Genomic DNA, 16,875 nt, shown 5'->3' with positions numbered 1-16,875 from the left:
CTCTCTCTCTCTCTCACACACACACACACACACACACCTTTAACATTACAGGGAGAAGGACGGCTGAGGGATGTTGTGTTTTGATGCTGTGGGAAATATTGTGGGGTTTCTTCATAAAAAACACGAACATAAAACATGTCTCTGAAACAAACCATTTCAGAGCTAAACTGTTCTGGCTGCATGTATCAACATATAGGCTCTGACGAGCAACTTGAATATTCATCCAAATTGACAAATTGCAGGGATGAAGAAATAGAGTGCAGTGTTTTGCTTCTATTTTCGTGATTTTTAAGATTTTAATATAATATGAAGCTGTTTTGAAATGTTACAAAAACAGGGATTGAACTCTTGTTATAATAGACATATTTAATGGAAATGGAAATAATGTAATGTCAGTCAAAGAGGGGCAATGAGAGTGAATGGTGTAGAAGAGAGAAGAGTGGCAGGGAGACAGGTTGGTGGAGGGAGAAGAGTGGCAGGGAGACAGTTTGAGTGCTGCAGGAGGAAGACCTAGAAGAACAAGAGCTGTAACTGCTGATAAAATAATGGCCATACTTCTCGACCATGTTGTGGATCCTGGACTCTCATTGAGACAGGGGGGTTGAGGATGCAACCCAATCTGCAAAATCTACAGTTGCATCTTTAAGGTGAGAGTTGCATCCTTACAGTAAATAAAAACATTATAGGAATTGATTTATGCATTGCAATTATAGAATATTTACACAGATATATATAATTTTTACTGTAAAATATATATTTTACAATTGGATCCAAAGACAGGAGGAAGAGGAAGAATATTTTCAGATGTGCAGGAAAATGCTGTTGACATTGACATGGTTGTTGTCAACAATAGCATTAAATGACTACAGACAAATATAATATATATATTGAAGCAAACTGCTGATTTGAATTCCTTCTTGTTTTACCTAAAAAAAAGTGGTATGTTATAAAATATATATTTTCACGTGAAAGAATTTCACTGTTTTCTTTAAAGAAAATATTGATTATGAAGTCACTCAAAAGATTCAAACTGTAAAGATGAAAGATGAAGATGTGTCTAACTTGTGTGTTGGTGTCTGATGTCCTCTCAGTGTGTTTTGAGTGTGTGTTGTCGCCATGACGATTGCTCACATTGTTTGAGTCTGTTTTGCGGGTGATGTGAAGTGTTTAGCTCAGGTGACTGTTGGTGATGCAGACTCTGTAGAGTTTTGAACATAGCTGCAGTTGTGCCCGCTGTCTTTTATGTATTTATGGTGCATAACAACAAACCCAGTAAGAGAAAAGAAAAAATCATTCATATAAAACTGAAACATTTACAATAAAAAATATTTCAAACATTTTAATATGCTTTTATACCCAGATTATATAATGTATGATAATAATACTAATATAATGATATAATTATATATTATCATGTATGATATTATTATCATTATTATTGATGATGATAACTATCATTATTAAACAGACAAATTATGTGTCTATTGAAATTATTTTAGCCACCAGGAGGCGATAGTGATGGCATATTTTGTGTGGATGGAGTCGTTTTCCAGCGGAATTTGTATGAAAATAACACACGTCTTCACTGATGTTTATGTGCAAATAAAAAGTCGAAAAAGTAGTTTCAGTTTCAGTTAATTTGACTTTAAATCACAAGCGATTTCTGCAGGTCGGTAGACTAATTTTATGTGGAGCACTTGAAGGCAGCACGAATGAGAGGGGCGGCAAGTGGGGGAGGGAGCCCAGAGAAGGGCGCGTGTGTATGCGCGTGCGCGGCCTCCGACGCAGCAGCGCTGCCTGTTATTACCGCTGACGTCCCTCTCCCTCCCTCTTTCTCTTGTCACTCGCTGTTTTCGGGAGGCGGACTGGGGGCTCCCGTCTTCCTTCGTCCACTTCGCAGAGATACAAATGTTTCCGGAGAAAGACGTCTTCGTGTTCCGCTGCTGCTCACCGGGCGACTTTTCATTCCCCGCAAGAACCAGTCGAGACCGAACCGAATGAGATGAGCCGAGGGCGGACGGGGCTGAGAGGAAGAACCGGAGACTGACCGGGGAGGCTGCACATCCGCCGCTTTCTCTAATTCAACCGCAATTTGCCACCCCCCATCCCCCCTCCCAAATAAGGCTACGTACATCTTTCGGTGTCTGGAAATGTGTTCTCAGGCTGATCCTGGGTCTTTTTTCGTGTCCGTTTCTACGCGGGAGCCGCCGTTTTAACGGATGACACTAAGAAAAACCATCTTAGCTAGCTAACAGGAAAACAGAAACTCCCCTTTTCTCCAACTCAACCCGCGGTGGTCGCTCGGAGCCCACGGCTGTTTTTAAACCCCCCATCCGACGCCTCCATGGTGGAGTTTCTTCCCTTTCTCATCACGAGATCGATGCATCTGAACGTAAACCGATGACCACACGGGACTGTTTTATAAACGAGCGAGCCGGCGTCCACCGACATGGTACGAGAACGTCCTGGGAGGGCTGCTGGGAAGTGAGACGCTAAGTGGGGGGGCTCAGTCTGGACGGGTTTTTTGTTCTCCTCGGATGAGGCTGGTTTGGTACCAACAACAGACATGAGGCGCATGTAGTTTGTTTTATGCGCATCAATTCTAGCTGGATCACTCACTCGGTGATCCGTGCTGCCTTCACGGACTGTGACCATGAGGATTGTATGAGAGTGGAGGCTGTATTTCTCTGGTGTGACTGACAACCAGGTTAATCTGGGGTGTTGTTTTTTTTTTTAACGCCCGCTGAACGCAAACCTACAGCCCGTTTATTTGTTTCCTCCTGGACTACGAAACGCACTCAGGAACGAGCATGTCTTTACGCACAGCACTGCCTGGGAACGAGCGGAACCCGGACCATGTAAGTAGATGATTAAAAACACGGGGCGTCTATGTGTCACCTTCAGCAGCGGGAGTTGGCAACCATTGGGTGTTATTCTGCTTTTGAGGAAACGTATTCGAATAGCCCCCCTGAACCCCCAGGCCCCTGAGATTAGTCTGCCATGTGCAAAGAGCAGCTGCAATCAAGCAAGGCGACACACACGCGCTAATCCCCCCCAACTAATTTTGGGACGGGTTGCTATTGGATACAGGATGGAGAACATGGGGAGGGAGGTGGGGGAGGTTTAGGTGCCTTGGACTGGGTGTTGTGTGTGTGTGTGTGTGATGCATTAATCACACACACATGCAAAATGCACATATTGAATCAAAGTGTTGACCAAAAAATAAATAAAAAATCACCTCCACCTGCTTCACCCACTGCCAGTGACATTCAAGGAGTGTGTTTGCCCCCCCCCCCCAAATCCAGCTGATCAATAAATCATGCATCTGATGCAAGGCCTGCCAGTCAGCCTCCACACCCAGCCTGCTCAGCACCCACCCCATCTCTTCTGTGCCACTCCATCACCTTACCTCCAGCCCTTCACCTTGTCCAACCCCCCCCCACCCTGTCTGCTCTGTCCCCTTCTAAAGAAACTGAGTGAAAGGCAGCTCAAAGGGCAGCACAATGTTACTAAATCTGCTGTGTCAGGCTAGCCTCATATTCTCCGTGTCTGTGGCAGCGTCTGGGTTTCAGGGAGACGGGACTTGAGTCAAATTTATCGAAGCATTTCACAGGATTTCGTTTATACACATTTCTTGTGAGGATGTGAGCCTCTCTCTAATAACCCGTCACCACGTATTGACATCAGTAGTGCAGCCACACAGAAAATCCTCTTTAATCTCAAGGGCACCCACAGTAGCTTTCACCAACCCAGCACCCGGAAACATCACCCACTCTTTTGAATGTGAAGCTCTTGCAAATAATACTTTACTCCTATTTTTTAAAAGTGTATTTAAAGGATATGCTGTCACTATCCCTGACCCTGTGTGTTGTTGTTTTTTTTACATAAATTATAATGTATTTTGTGCAATAGCACGTCAGCCACCGGTAGTGCTGATTCACAGTCAGCTGGTTTCCTGGGCTTTCATGTGTGTGACCTTTCAACACAACGACGAGTGTGTTCAATTAATGGCATATTTTGGATGTGACTGTGGGCTTTAATGTACGTTTTGAATGGCAGCCATGGGAAAATTCAAGAAAACCACAGATAAGTTCCCCTTCTCAGGGGCATTTACTGTATGCATTCTGATCCCTGGCTGCACCCATGGGAGAGACGCTGCCACCTCTCCTTATCCAAGCGGCGTCGGCTTGGCTGTGCTTCTGACTCACTCTGGATTGTTTTGGTGTTTATTGCCTGTAGAGGAGGCAGAATCCAGAAGCTACTCTGATCTTCTCATATGAATGTGTGGTGATGGTTTGGTCAGTTTAAGTCCGACCACACCCAACTCCAAACAGTGACGTAGTGTTGTAATGCAGCCTTTGATTCCAGTCGTAATCAGTCATGACAGCAGGGAACTCCCATTCTACATTTTGACTCAGGCAATTATTGGTAAACCAATAATTGAGCATATTAAAGGCACAATGCAGTTCCATTTTTGTCAAAAGTTTGGTTGAGTGGTGGTTAGCGATCGTATAAATACACACTTGCAGGGAAAATCGTGTTTTGATATTAGTTATTGAGTTATTGTGCTGTTTTCTTCACAGAACGGAAGCGGTCAGATTAAGTCCGTCTCATTGCGGTGCATTGATTTGTGACCAAGTTGGTAGAGGACGCATCTTTTCTAAAAGCAGCACAGCCTGCAAGCTGGACAGCAGAATGGAATGATTGCTGTGCTCAGTCGCGAGCCACTCTCGTTAGCAACCTCGCCATGGCAACAGCAGGGGTCCGTCACATTGCCCCTTCCTCAACCCAACCTTGTCCATTCCAACAAACACGCACATTTTTCTTTCACACAGTCTTCTCAACATGGGAGTGAGCATGCCCAGTAGTTCTGTGTCCGTCTGTATCCAGTGAGGGCTGTGAACTTGTTTTCTTTCACAGTGGAAGCTCTAATAATAAAAAAAGATGCTCACAACTGATTTGAGCTATTTTCATCCAAGAAACCATCTCACTGCTCGTTCTCTCTGGCTTCAAACGAGGCTGAGGTCTTACCTTTAGTCCCTCACGTAGCTTAAGTGGACAAGAACAAGCAAATTAAAACTGAGTCCTTAATCTCTTTACAATGTCACTGTTATATATGAGAATGTCCTGTTATGTCAAATAGAGTAAATGTTGGATTTATTTTGAGCTGCTTAATGTTGAACGTCATCACTTTTTGCAGGTATGAGCGTACGGTAGTGTTTGAGAGCCGTAGAGGTCAGAAGCAATAGCAGTGTGTAATATGGGCATATGGCAACATGTCGGTGCACGTTCTCTTGGTTTTTTCATGTAACTAAGAAATTGAAAGTAGTTTCATAATCTCCTGCAGAGCCGTCGTGATCGCAGCAACGGAATTTGACCTGAGATATTTATCCTTCCCAGGCTTTTTCATTCACTGAGATCATTATCACCATGTTACAATTCAATCACAGCTCACTCATGGCACGACAGCCAGAGCTCTCACACCCGGATCTACTATTTGCATGTCGGGTACTCTCTGTTCCCTCCGTTGTCACCTTCTGCTAGTCAGGCTTTCTCCTCTCACGTTGCTTCTCTATCTCGTGTGAGCCCCGTTTGCTTCCGTCTCCATCAAATCCTGTGGATCCACATTAACAGAAACCAGACATGAAGGCAGACTCCCTTCCAGTCCTTCACCCTTCTGCTTTCACCGCTTCGACACATGAAAAAAAAGAGGACCCGGTTGCTTTTTGTACTCGTCACACATTCCCTTAAGTGTCGTAATTGTACTTTTGAGTAACTATGTCCTCTTGTGCTACATATACTTTTTTTCATGACAGAACAAATGATGTAGGCTTTCCCAGATGACATGCACAATGTCACACCATCACCTTCACAAGAGATCCAATGGCAGCATTGATGTTGTTCATGTTTGAGTGTCTGTCTTACGTATGGTGACGTATTTCCTAGTGAAGCAGGACCGGACGCTGACGTAATGTTGTAAAGAATTTGATCTGATGGTTGAAAAGATTAGCTCCCGACCTCCTATCTCTGTGTAGAGCTGAAGTTACAGATTGATGGATGGATGTGATGTTCAAATAACATTTCTGCTGTGTACTTGCAATGGAGGTTTTGAATCTCTAACAACATATCGTGCATGGTATCTTTTCATCTAGCTCCCTGTGACCTCTGACACCTTTTGGTTCACGTAATTCACGACAAAATGGTGTAAATCACATAATTTTCTGGATTTGTGTTTATCCTCTAGTTCCCTCGTTTCCAAACACAGTTACCTGCTAAACCTGCATCTGTTCTAGACTTGCATGTGTTTGCATTTAAAAGTTGGTTCTTGTGACATTTTTCTCGGTTCTTTATGCCCGGTTAGAAGAATGAGGAAACATCCTTCTGAGTGACGACATTTAGTCACTTCTTAAAAGTTGTCTTTTGTCAGTATGGGATGATATAAAAATTTCATGTCACGATTATCCTGGCCAAAAATTGCGATTCACAATCCCAATAATCATTCGATTATTTGCTTAAAACTCTTAAAATGGGCCTTAAACCTACTGGAATCACTTTACATTGGTGAGAAAACAAATCATTTTATTGCATCACTGATGAGCTTGTGTCGTGACTATCCCAAATTCATCACGATCAACTTATTATGATGGATTTTTTAGATCACGACAAGATCCTGTCTCGTCGTAACACGTGTAAAACCAGGTATGCATGTATGTGTGTGTGTGTGTGTGTGTGTGTGTGTGTGTGTGTGTGTGTGTGTGTGTGTGTGTGTGTGTGTGTGTGTGTGTGTGTGTGTGTGTGTGTGTGTGTGTGTGTGTGTGTGTGTGTGTGTGTGTGTGTGTGTGTGTGTGTGTGTGTGTGTGTGTGTGTGTGTGTGTGTGTGTGTGTGTGTGGTGGAGAGAGAGGAAGTCATATAGTAGGTGTGGGGAAGTGCTTGTGAGCACATGTACAGCTCTGTGTGCTTCAACAGCTAGCAGGTCTTTCTGTGTGCCACCGCGGGGCAGAGCACGGCTTTTGTGTTTCCCCCAGACAAGCTAAAGATTCATGAGCTCGCTGTCCTGACTTGTTACCCAAAAGCTGGCATTCACCTCCGGTGCCCCACGCGATGGCATCTGTTTCACCTAGCAACACACCAGGCGCTGTGGTAAACAGCTCCAGGCTTTAATCATCTACTTCACTTAGGCCGACCGAACCACATATGAGTGGGATACAATCAGGCGGGTTGATATCAGATGACTTATACGGGCCACAGTGACTCGCTGGCGTGAGCCTTGTCGTACTATCGCCAGCTTAACCCGGCTGAAAAGTGTTACAGGTGCAACAGAAGCCCAAAGGTCACAGAAGTGGGCCAGATGCAGGGAATTGTCCGGCTTAAATCCCTGGAGAGGTGATTGAGTTACCATCTGTTTCGCCTTAACGGCTGCTGCCAAGATGCCCACAGCAAGTCGGTGTGCTGTGATTCTTGTCAGTGGGCAGACTGGTGTATCTCTCAGCAGATTCAGCTATGAAAGTGTGAATGTCCAGCAGGCCTGCTGGGAAAAGAGCTTAAGAGATTTAGCAGAGCTCCCCGTAAATGGCTTGCTCAAGAGCACAGCAGCCACAGGTTTTTAAGGGAAATTTCAGTGTTTATCTCAGCTCAGATTAGTATTACTTGCTTTGATACTGTTGCGCTCTCTCTCTCTCCCTCTCTCTCTCTCTCTCTCTCTCTCTCTCTCTCTCTCTCTCTCTCTCTCTCTCTCTCTCTCTCTCTCTCTCTCTCTCCCTCTCTGTGTTGGGTTTTTGCACTTCCCATTCTCCCATCACTCAGTGTGATTATTCTTCCTCAGAGTGGATGTCGATGAGGGTTGAGGTTCTGTAGGTGACTGCTCTTTTTTACAGCTGATAATGCCTCCAGTTCTCCCTCAGGTAAACACTGTTAGCTGTGTCAGCAGCTTTGCCTTTGTTTGCACTGTTAGCACCCTTAGCTTGGCTCGCCTTCGCCATGATGAATCCGTTGCCGTGTACTTGTACTTCATGTTTCATGTTGTCTACTTTCAGCCGTATGTGATGAAGACTGTGTCGTGTAGTGATCTGTGTGTGTGTGTGGTAATGTTCTTGTTAAGGAAATGTTGCATCAGAAACGGTGGTGGTGAGCAGTCTTTCCTTCCTACACACTTTGCTTTGTCAAACTGGTAATGGCATAGAGATGGTGGTACATTGTAGATGCTGACACTGCTGTGTCATGACTTCCCCAAACAGTGGCATCTCAATGGTTTCCTGCAGCAGACTGTAATCTGTGGAGTGTCTGTAATCTGTAATCTTAATCAGCTAAACCTTCTTGCCCAACACTCTTGGTTCCCCTTGACATTTTTGCTTCAAACCAGATAAAGGCACATTCCCAAACAGCAGTTTACACAAAATGATGTGGATATTCCTTGTGTGGATTTGCACTCATCCTCAGCTGTGTGGCTGAACTAACAATTGCATTTAATTAAGCAGATATTGCTTAGCAAAAAAGACATGTGAAGTATTCACTTTTTGTCTTTTTTCAGACAAATTCAGAAAAAAGCCTGGGGGGGGGGGGGATTTTTGTGAGAGGCTGTATCAGACGTTGGTTGTTTTTTAAAGAACATTTCAATAATGGCGATTTTTCAATTAAAACGACTTAATAGCACTCATCAGCGACATTGCTGACTTCACAAAAGAACTCTGACTGGCAAAGTACACAAGCAGTCAGACAATTGTTCGTGAGTGTAAAACACCACAAAGAAGTCTCCAATCCATCTGGTTTAGCTTCGACCTGCTGTACCTCCCAATGGTTCCATGGGTGCACAGTTTTCTTGTGCAGTGAGGCATTATTATGGACATTTAGGGTGCCTTTAATTTGTTTAATTCACAAAGGAAATGCTGGATTAAATGAGCTGTGGGCTTGTTCACAGCTTGTCTGTGTCTTGCACCATCAGTCGTCATTTTAGAAATGTTGGCAGCATTCATCATCAAGGCAGCATTTTGTTGAATACGAGTGTTGATGGCCAAAACCACAAACATAAAGACAATATTCCTATATGTGATCATACTTGTGTGTACGGTAACTCTTTTTGCAGTCGTGGAAACATTTGAAAGTGTATCTGGGAGCTTGTAGAGACAGTGGGTTTATGGAGCAGATCATTACAGAGAGAAGAATCTGTCTGTGTAGACCGAGAGAGAAACTGAGGTCTAGCCAAGGAGTGACTCAGCTCTTTAATCCGCTGCTGTTGTTGATCCAAACAGAATAAATCTGACCCTGACTCAGCCTGGTCTGATGATCGCAGCCCTGCAGTGAATGATATGCTGCGTAATGTGGCAGATCTCCAGAGGCAAACAGAAACTGCACCGTACAGACGGAGGAATCCAGTTCTGCTTTGCATAGTGGAGCCAGAGGGAGGCCGCCTTTTAACCCACAACATCGGGTGGTTGTCCTCTTCAGCGTTGTCCTCCCGGCTCATGTTGGCAGTAGCATTTAGATGTTAGCCACCAGGATCGCCGACAGAAGTTGTGCAAATCATGACTCCAAGATGTTCCACTTTAGAGGGTCATAAATTATTCTGAAAGTCAAAAACATTTAGATCCAGTTAGACCTTCTTCTAGTCATTTTTTTGCGCCGTATTTCCTGCCACTCTTCACCTGATAATAGTCCTGATAAAATCCTCTGAGTATTTCCTCATGATGGTGTTGTCAGAGTTGGATTGTTTGAGTAAGGTTTGCTTGGTATTCTGGCTTTGTTAAGTGGCCAGAAAGCAATATTAAAATAGAATGAATATGTAAATACTTGTGAATTACTGAAGACATGAATGTTGAAGAAAGCAGATGCTTGATCTCCAGCTCTCCCTCAGGCAGACACCATCACGAGGCTTCTGTGTGACGGTCGTTCTTTTTACTTTTTTTTTGTGTCCTGACTGATGCCGTACGGCTGATATTCAGTATTTTTAATGGTAAAGAGTAGTGTACCTTACTGAAAACCTTTTGTAGTACATAAACACTCAACACATGGGACATTAGCAGATATGATCTGGACTGAAACGCTTTGTGAAGAGTCCAGAGTGCGTGAGTGTGAGGAGCAAAGCATGACAGCTGATGGAGCCTCGGCTGCAGCGTCTCAGACGGCCGTCTGTCACACACAGTGACACGTTGTTCTGGCAGCTCGCTCTTCCTAGTGGGGCCTGCCAGGAAACGCTCGCCGAGTGTTGCAGCACAACATGTGACACTTCTGCTGTCGTTGCTGTGGCATCACTGTCTCCAGGACAGGAAGTTACGAGCCGCTCATGCTCCTGATGGATGACTGAGCAGCTAGAAAAGAAGAATCTGGTGTGTGGGTTGACAAAGTGAATATGTCAAATGTGTATTGGCTCTATTAAATATATTTAGGGGATCCTTTTTATGACATGTATTGTAGATATTAGTTAGCAACCTGAGAGAGAGTCTGGGGACTTTCAGCTTGTCTTAAACCTTGGATGCTGTTTGCACGTATGACTGCTGGTCCACCACGATGCCAGCACTAGGAGCTACTGTTTTTTTTTTATTTTTTTAAAGATGTAATTATAGGGCTGCATGTACAGTATGTGCATTGTCTGTATAAATCCACAATGGTATAAGAACCATGTCCCACTGTTTATTTTTGTTTTTGTTAAAGCGACAGTGTACAGAAACCGTACAGATGTGTGTTGAACTAACAACACCAACATAACATGTAACGTAGATAACCGAGCCACCGGGTTATCCACTCGTCCTTTTTTTTTTATCGTCAACAGGGTTATCTCTTTGTTGTGTTCTGTCATGTAGTGGAGACGGTGTGTCTGCTGTAGATAGAGGTGTCAGGACACGCGGGTCTGAGGCCACGAGACCAAGAGGCGAAACTGCTAGAGAGAGGAAGAGGAAACTGGAGTGTGTGTGTGTGTGTGTGTGTGTGTGTGTGCTTGCGTGGTGGGGTGGAAGCTGGTTACGCCAAGGTTACACCATTCCTCTGCTGGGGACCAACGTCACACATCCGGTTGTTACTCAATACCCCCCCCCCCCCCACACCTACAGTACATCCAGGCTGCAGCAGCAGGACACCTCCCTCAGGGTGTGGTCCATTGTTTGGAAACGTGTTTGTTGCCCTCCCTTCGCCTGCACATTTGCATGCCGAGTCCAGTCAGTAGCAGAATTAGCAAATGTTTCTACATTATTAACATAAGAAAATGATACAGCGACGCAGAGAAGACTTGAATAGAAAGCGCCATGCTTTTATTAATGAAATTATATAGTTTGAAGGTCACTTGAAGGCACTTATTCAGAGTAGAACTGCATATCAAGGTTCATGGGAGTTTCCATTCATGCTTTCATTTATATTCAGCTGTAAACACCCACACAGACCAGCACAGCTGTACTGTAGAAGAGCTGATGGAATGCCAGACATGCAAACGTGACATCACATATCTCACCTAACACTTATTCTTTTGTATTGATCTCTCGTGATGTGCAGCTCTAACTCATGATACATGTCATGTGCCTCAACGGATTACATTTGCCCTAAGTTCTTGTGTTTCGACACAAGAATTGTGACTTCCATACGATACCCTGCCTAAATATCCCAATACTGAAACGATACCAAGGCAACGAATCTAAGTTCTGTGAGAAGTTGATGAGAGAAAACTGCAAAAACCAGAAAGACACCACAGTAACTGTACAGTAACTGTAGAAAGCTCTGTGTTGCCTTGCTGTCTGTGTAGAGACTGTCACTCTTACAAGTACTAATAAGTAGGGTAATGTACCGTTTTTAACAGAAGGGTATTGCGATTCTTTTCTAGTATCGCTTTACCGTGCAACACAACTAAATTCACATGTCCATAAAGGGAGGATTTATAGCACGACTGTGTTAGTTTTAGCTCTGTGTACCTAATACATTGACTGAGAGTGTGTATCATGGATCACATACAGCACAGTACATCTCTGTTTAAAGTAGTACTTAAATTAGGTTTTTAAGGGCCTGAGGTTGTTTCTGATGGATTTTAACAGTTTGGAGAATCTCTCAGCTGTGTTGGAAGCGTGTGATTTTTCAGCTGAAGTTGACACTTAATAGAAATTGGTGTTACTTAAGTTTTACGCAACGTGTGACGTGTTTAAAGCTGTGATGTAACAGTGATAATGCTGCTGCTGTTGGTTTTCTGTTTCATGTCGGAGCCATCGGACAGTCATGCTGACGTGTTCGATGCATCATCATTGAAAAGACGTCAAGCTTTCATGTTCATCAGCCACACAAGCATTTAAAGGAATAAACTGCCTATTGACTTTTTATGTCAATGCAATGAGCCATATTTAGGACAGTAGGTTATTTGATGTGTGTATGTGATGGATAGTTATAAAATTAGATAATTTAGTTTCACAATGAATGCAATATATTTTGATTAATAAGGATTTTTTTTAAATCATAATTATACAGCCCTGGATTACAAATGGAAGCAGAACTTAATATTAGCAACCAATATTATAAACAACTGGGATTTTAAATTGGTAACATAACAGTAGCATTAGAGGCGTTTAGCCTCAGTTTTACATCCATGACTCTCCCATCAGCCTCAGCTCCACCGGCAGCAGACACCACACAAAGAGTTTAGCCAGCAGAGTGCAGAGAGATATGAGATGCAGGACATCATGAAAAAGAACAGATTTCTCTCCGTTTGCAAGGTGCAGCTTGTTTGCTGAATGTGCAAATCACATCTAACACACTTCAGCATCCATCAGCCCTCCATCCATCTTCTGGAGCAAATGTCAGTGTACATGTATAATGATGTGGTGGGATCTCAGCCCCCACACCCAAATACCTCTGCTGGCCCCAGTCCGCTGCCATTAGATCCCCCATCACACCTCGCCCAACCGCACACACTCACACAGAGGTCTCCTGAATGAAAGTGCATGGTAATCAGAAGGAGTTAGCAAATCGATGGACTGCGCTCCTTGAAAGGAGTATGTGTGTGGGACCGGGGGGAAGGGAGGCGGGTGGTGGAGGGCGGCATGAAGCACAATTTTATGTGAGGTCGCTGAAAATGAAGATAGCGGCGGGAGACAAAAGAGAGGGCGGGTCCAGGCGTGGAGAGGAGAATGGAGGGAACGGAGGCAAATTGATTTGTCTGGGGGATGGGGTGACCCAGGGGAGACGGAAGAAGGGAGAAATAAATGGGGGAAGGGTGAAGAGGGGGTGAAAATGAACAGAATAAATTGGAAAAGAATCTCAGTCTGCTGCTTGGCTGTAGCACTATAAATGTTTTTTATATTATTACCTCTGTGATCCCACAAACACTTCCTTTAAAATCACTGAAAGCTGCTCCACCGGTTGCTTTACAGTCTCATTGTTGCTCCTGTGTTTTCTGTGCTTTGTTTCAGTTCCCAAGCTCAGAAATCACCATGGTTCCATCCTCGATGGCTGATTGGTGTCTGCTCAACTTCCTATAGAGCAATGAACCATTGAAAGATGAAGTTGATTTTAGTTAGTGTTGATTCATGTTACAGTGAATCCCCGTGCAATGTGCAAAAAAACAAAAACAAACCAGCAAAGGAAGGTTCAGATTTAGGGCCTGGCCCGAGGATAGTGGCGGGGAATATTTGCTAATCTAAACAGTAGCGAGAGTGCAGGGTAGCGGTGGTCAAGCAACCTATAGTTAAAATGAACAAAAGGACCGGCATTAGTGACAACAAAGAAATAAACCGTTATTTTCTAATTGTTTTGTGGAGGTTACGTCCTGAAGAAGAAATAAACACGCCCACACCTCACAAATCTGCAAGAAGGTGCCAGATTTTGAATGAAAGCAGCGCAAGTCACATCTCATCCCACTGTGGCCTGCCTGCTCTCTCTGTCTCCGCTGTATCACTAACATACAGTCTGTTGTAGCACCAAGCAGCAAAGAGACTGATGGGGGGGTAAAACATATGCACATTTTCAAATGCTCTTTGCTGACGCCCAGAAATGTCCTGAACACAGCAAAATAATAAGAAAAGTGAACATACAGGTCTCTGCATAGATAGATAATACCACCCACTTCTAGTGGGTTTTAAGGGATGATTGAGCAGGATTATTGTTGTATCAGGCATTGATTTGAAGTGAATTGTTGCATATTATAGTTTTTTTAAATAGTTTGAGTCTGTTCACTTTCCCATGTGTGTACTGGAAAATCATTTGATCTTATGATCTCACCGATGTGTTTACCACATTGGGTGCATTCCAAGGTGGTGTGGTTTTATCTGACTCGGGGGTGTGTGTGTGTGTGTGTGTGTGTGTGTGTGTGTGTGTGTGTGTGTGTGTGTGTGTGTGTGTGTGTGTGTGTGTGTGTGTGTGTGTGTGTGTGTGTGTGTGTGTGTGTGTGTGTGTGTGTGTGTGTGTGTGTGTGTGTGCGCGTGCGCGTGCGCGTGCGCGTGCGCGTGTGCGTGCGTGCGTGCGTGCGTGCGTGCGTGCGTGCGTGCGTGCGTGCGTGCGTGCGTGCGTGCGCGCGCGCGCGCGTGCAGAGGGCTTGTCATGAGTTGCACAGTTTCTATTGGAGCTCTATATTTGCCTTTTCTCACAGTAATGCAGTCAAAACATTTCATTGTCCTCTGTCCAGGAGGCCTAATCCATAAGAGCTGTAACCCCACCACTGACTTATGTTTTCATACTGTTTTACTGGGTGGAAGCAAGAAGAGACGGGATAGATGGAGTGTTGGGATGATGTCTTTAAGACAGTCAGCAACCTCCGGTTCTGAAAAGTCTAACCGATGCTGAGTTGCTTTAAACTTGTATTCTCAGGGGGCGACTCCTCTGGTTGTAGAAAGAAGTCTGATTGCATGGCAGTCCATGAGAAAGTGACCCATAAACATTGTAAACATGAGTTTATGGTCTCAATCCCTAGTTTGGAGTGTTCTTCAATCCAACATGATGTTCATTTTGTACATCATGGTCCATTTAGAGTCAAGCAGATTAAAAGCAAGGGATGCTTTAGGGGCGGGGCTACCTTGTGATTGACAGGCTAATACCACACTAGCACTGCAATTAGCCACTAAGACAACTTTAACACTTATTTGTTTGTTTGAAATTGATCCAGATCCAGTAAGGTTGCTGCAAATTGCTTGAGGCTTCAAAACCATAGTCCACAAACCAGTGGGTGATGTCACAATGACTATACGCCCAGCTCTTTTATACAGTCTATGGTTTAAAACCCTGAGCTTAAAAAAAAAAAAAAAAAAATCCATATTAGGCTCAGTATTTGCAAGAATCTGGTGATATCATCAATTACAGATTATGTTTCAATATGTATGTTGCGATACTGCAAGGTGATATATTGCAATTGTTTTAGTATATAGAACACACCAGCATATCCATACAATCTGTGTTTTAAGAAGTTTGCATTTATTACAGACCCTGCAACATCCGACATCAATGCACATGTTTTTGTTAGATCTGAGCCACTGTCTGCCTCAAACGTTTGCATGTAAAAATGTCTTGCAGTATTGCAAAAATATGATACAGTATCATGATCTTCAACGGTATCAATATTGTCTTATACCCCAAACCCACATTGTAATTTTTTTGTGGTTCCAGTGTGTCTAATCTCTTTCTCTTCATTGACTCTGTGGCCCATATCAGAATTGTGGCAATTAGGCACATTTCAGCTGATTTTCTCTCATTTGTTGGAACCAGCAGAGCGTTGGGCGTTTAGGGCTGATCAATGTGCTGATGTCACCAGCAGACACAGCTAAAGGTGTTCATCACCAGTGACCTCATAGCCACCCATGAATTTAAGGAATGCAGACTAAGAGGGGTCAGATGAGATTCATTGGGGCCCTGGTTACGCTCGCTTTTCACCTTTTTTGGTGTGGTACCAGGCTGCAGTCACATATGACTACATGAGCAGCACAGTCCAGGCTACTTGGTGTTGGTTGGTCGCTCTGACGTTAGGTGACTATGTTCAGTCGGATTACATTACATTTCAATTAAATTTTATTGATAAAGCCCCAAATCAAACATTTGCCTCAGGGGGCTTTGCATTCTGTACAGCGTACAACATCCTCTGTCCTGGGCCTTCCACCGTAGGAAGAACTAGTCCAAGGCAAGCCTGAGCCAGGCTGTAATATTTTCTGATATGTATATGAGTTTAAAGCATGCTGTTCTTACTTTTCCTAAAAACCAATTGTAATCCAGTATGGAGGAAAAAAATACATGAAATTGAACAGGCACAGTGTTATACTGGCGACTCACCGGCCTCTTTGTCTCTCTCTCCTCAGCATACCTCCCTGTCGGCCAGCCGCTCAGACAAAGGTACCGGCTGGTCGAGCCGCTCGCTTGGAGCCCGATGTCGCAACTCCATCGCCTTGTGTTCAGATGAGCAGCCACACATCGGAAACTACCGGCTGCTCAAAACTATCGGCAAGGGCAACTTCGCCAAGGTTAAGCTGGCCCGACACATACTGACCGGCAGAGAGGTGAGTTTTAAAGAAACAGGAAGTGCTGCACCAGCGTGTCGGTAAAGCCGGGCATGCTGGGATTGATGAAGCTGAGAAAGAGTTGAACAGACTCCTGGGTAACAAACCCCGAACAGAGCCGTGTACCCTGTGACTCAGCCCACAGATGGAGTTTTAAAGGACTCAATCCAGAGCACCTTCTGTTAGATTTTACAGTCAGCCAAACCTTCCAGTCTCACAGCACAATCTTTGAGGAAAGTCGGACATATTTTTCATTTGTGTTTGCGTATGCCTGTGTGCGTAGTCTTTCTTCTCGTAAAACCCTGACCTACATTAGTTAGCTGATAACTCCATCAGTCTCAGTAGAAACTTTGTGTGCCTGCCGCTGGCTGGATCATGTGAGAGCCGCTGTGTTCCACCCATATAAAGCAGAAGACAGTTATATATTGGTGGTTT

General features: G+C 44.1%; 1 protein-coding gene across 6 annotated transcripts in view; it reads left to right on the top strand.

The window, feature by feature from the left end:
- The window catches only part of mark4b (MAP/microtubule affinity-regulating kinase 4b), a 49,184-nt gene that overhangs the window by 842 nt on the left and 31,467 nt on the right, over positions 1-16,875 (top strand). For 3 of the 6 annotated variants that reach the window (XM_084020063.1, XM_084020066.1, XM_084020068.1), the window contains exons 1-2: positions 1,839-2,858; positions 16,243-16,440. In XM_084020063.1, coding sequence (XP_083876189.1) covers positions 2,811-2,858; positions 16,243-16,440 — 246 coding nt within the window. In that variant the 5' untranslated portion in view covers positions 1,839-2,810. Of the gene's footprint in view, positions 1-1,838; positions 2,859-16,242; positions 16,441-16,875 lie in introns of those variants that run through there. The other 3 variants (XM_084020064.1, XM_084020067.1, XM_084020065.1) reach the window with 2 other exon arrangements.

Source organism: Eutrigla gurnardus (assembly GCF_963514095.1).
Source record: "Eutrigla gurnardus genome assembly, chromosome: 10".
Taxonomy (NCBI): Eukaryota; Metazoa; Chordata; class Actinopteri; order Perciformes; family Triglidae; genus Eutrigla; species Eutrigla gurnardus.
The sequence above is the reverse complement of the archived record's forward strand: the minus strand, read 5'-3'. Positions and strand labels throughout refer to the sequence as shown.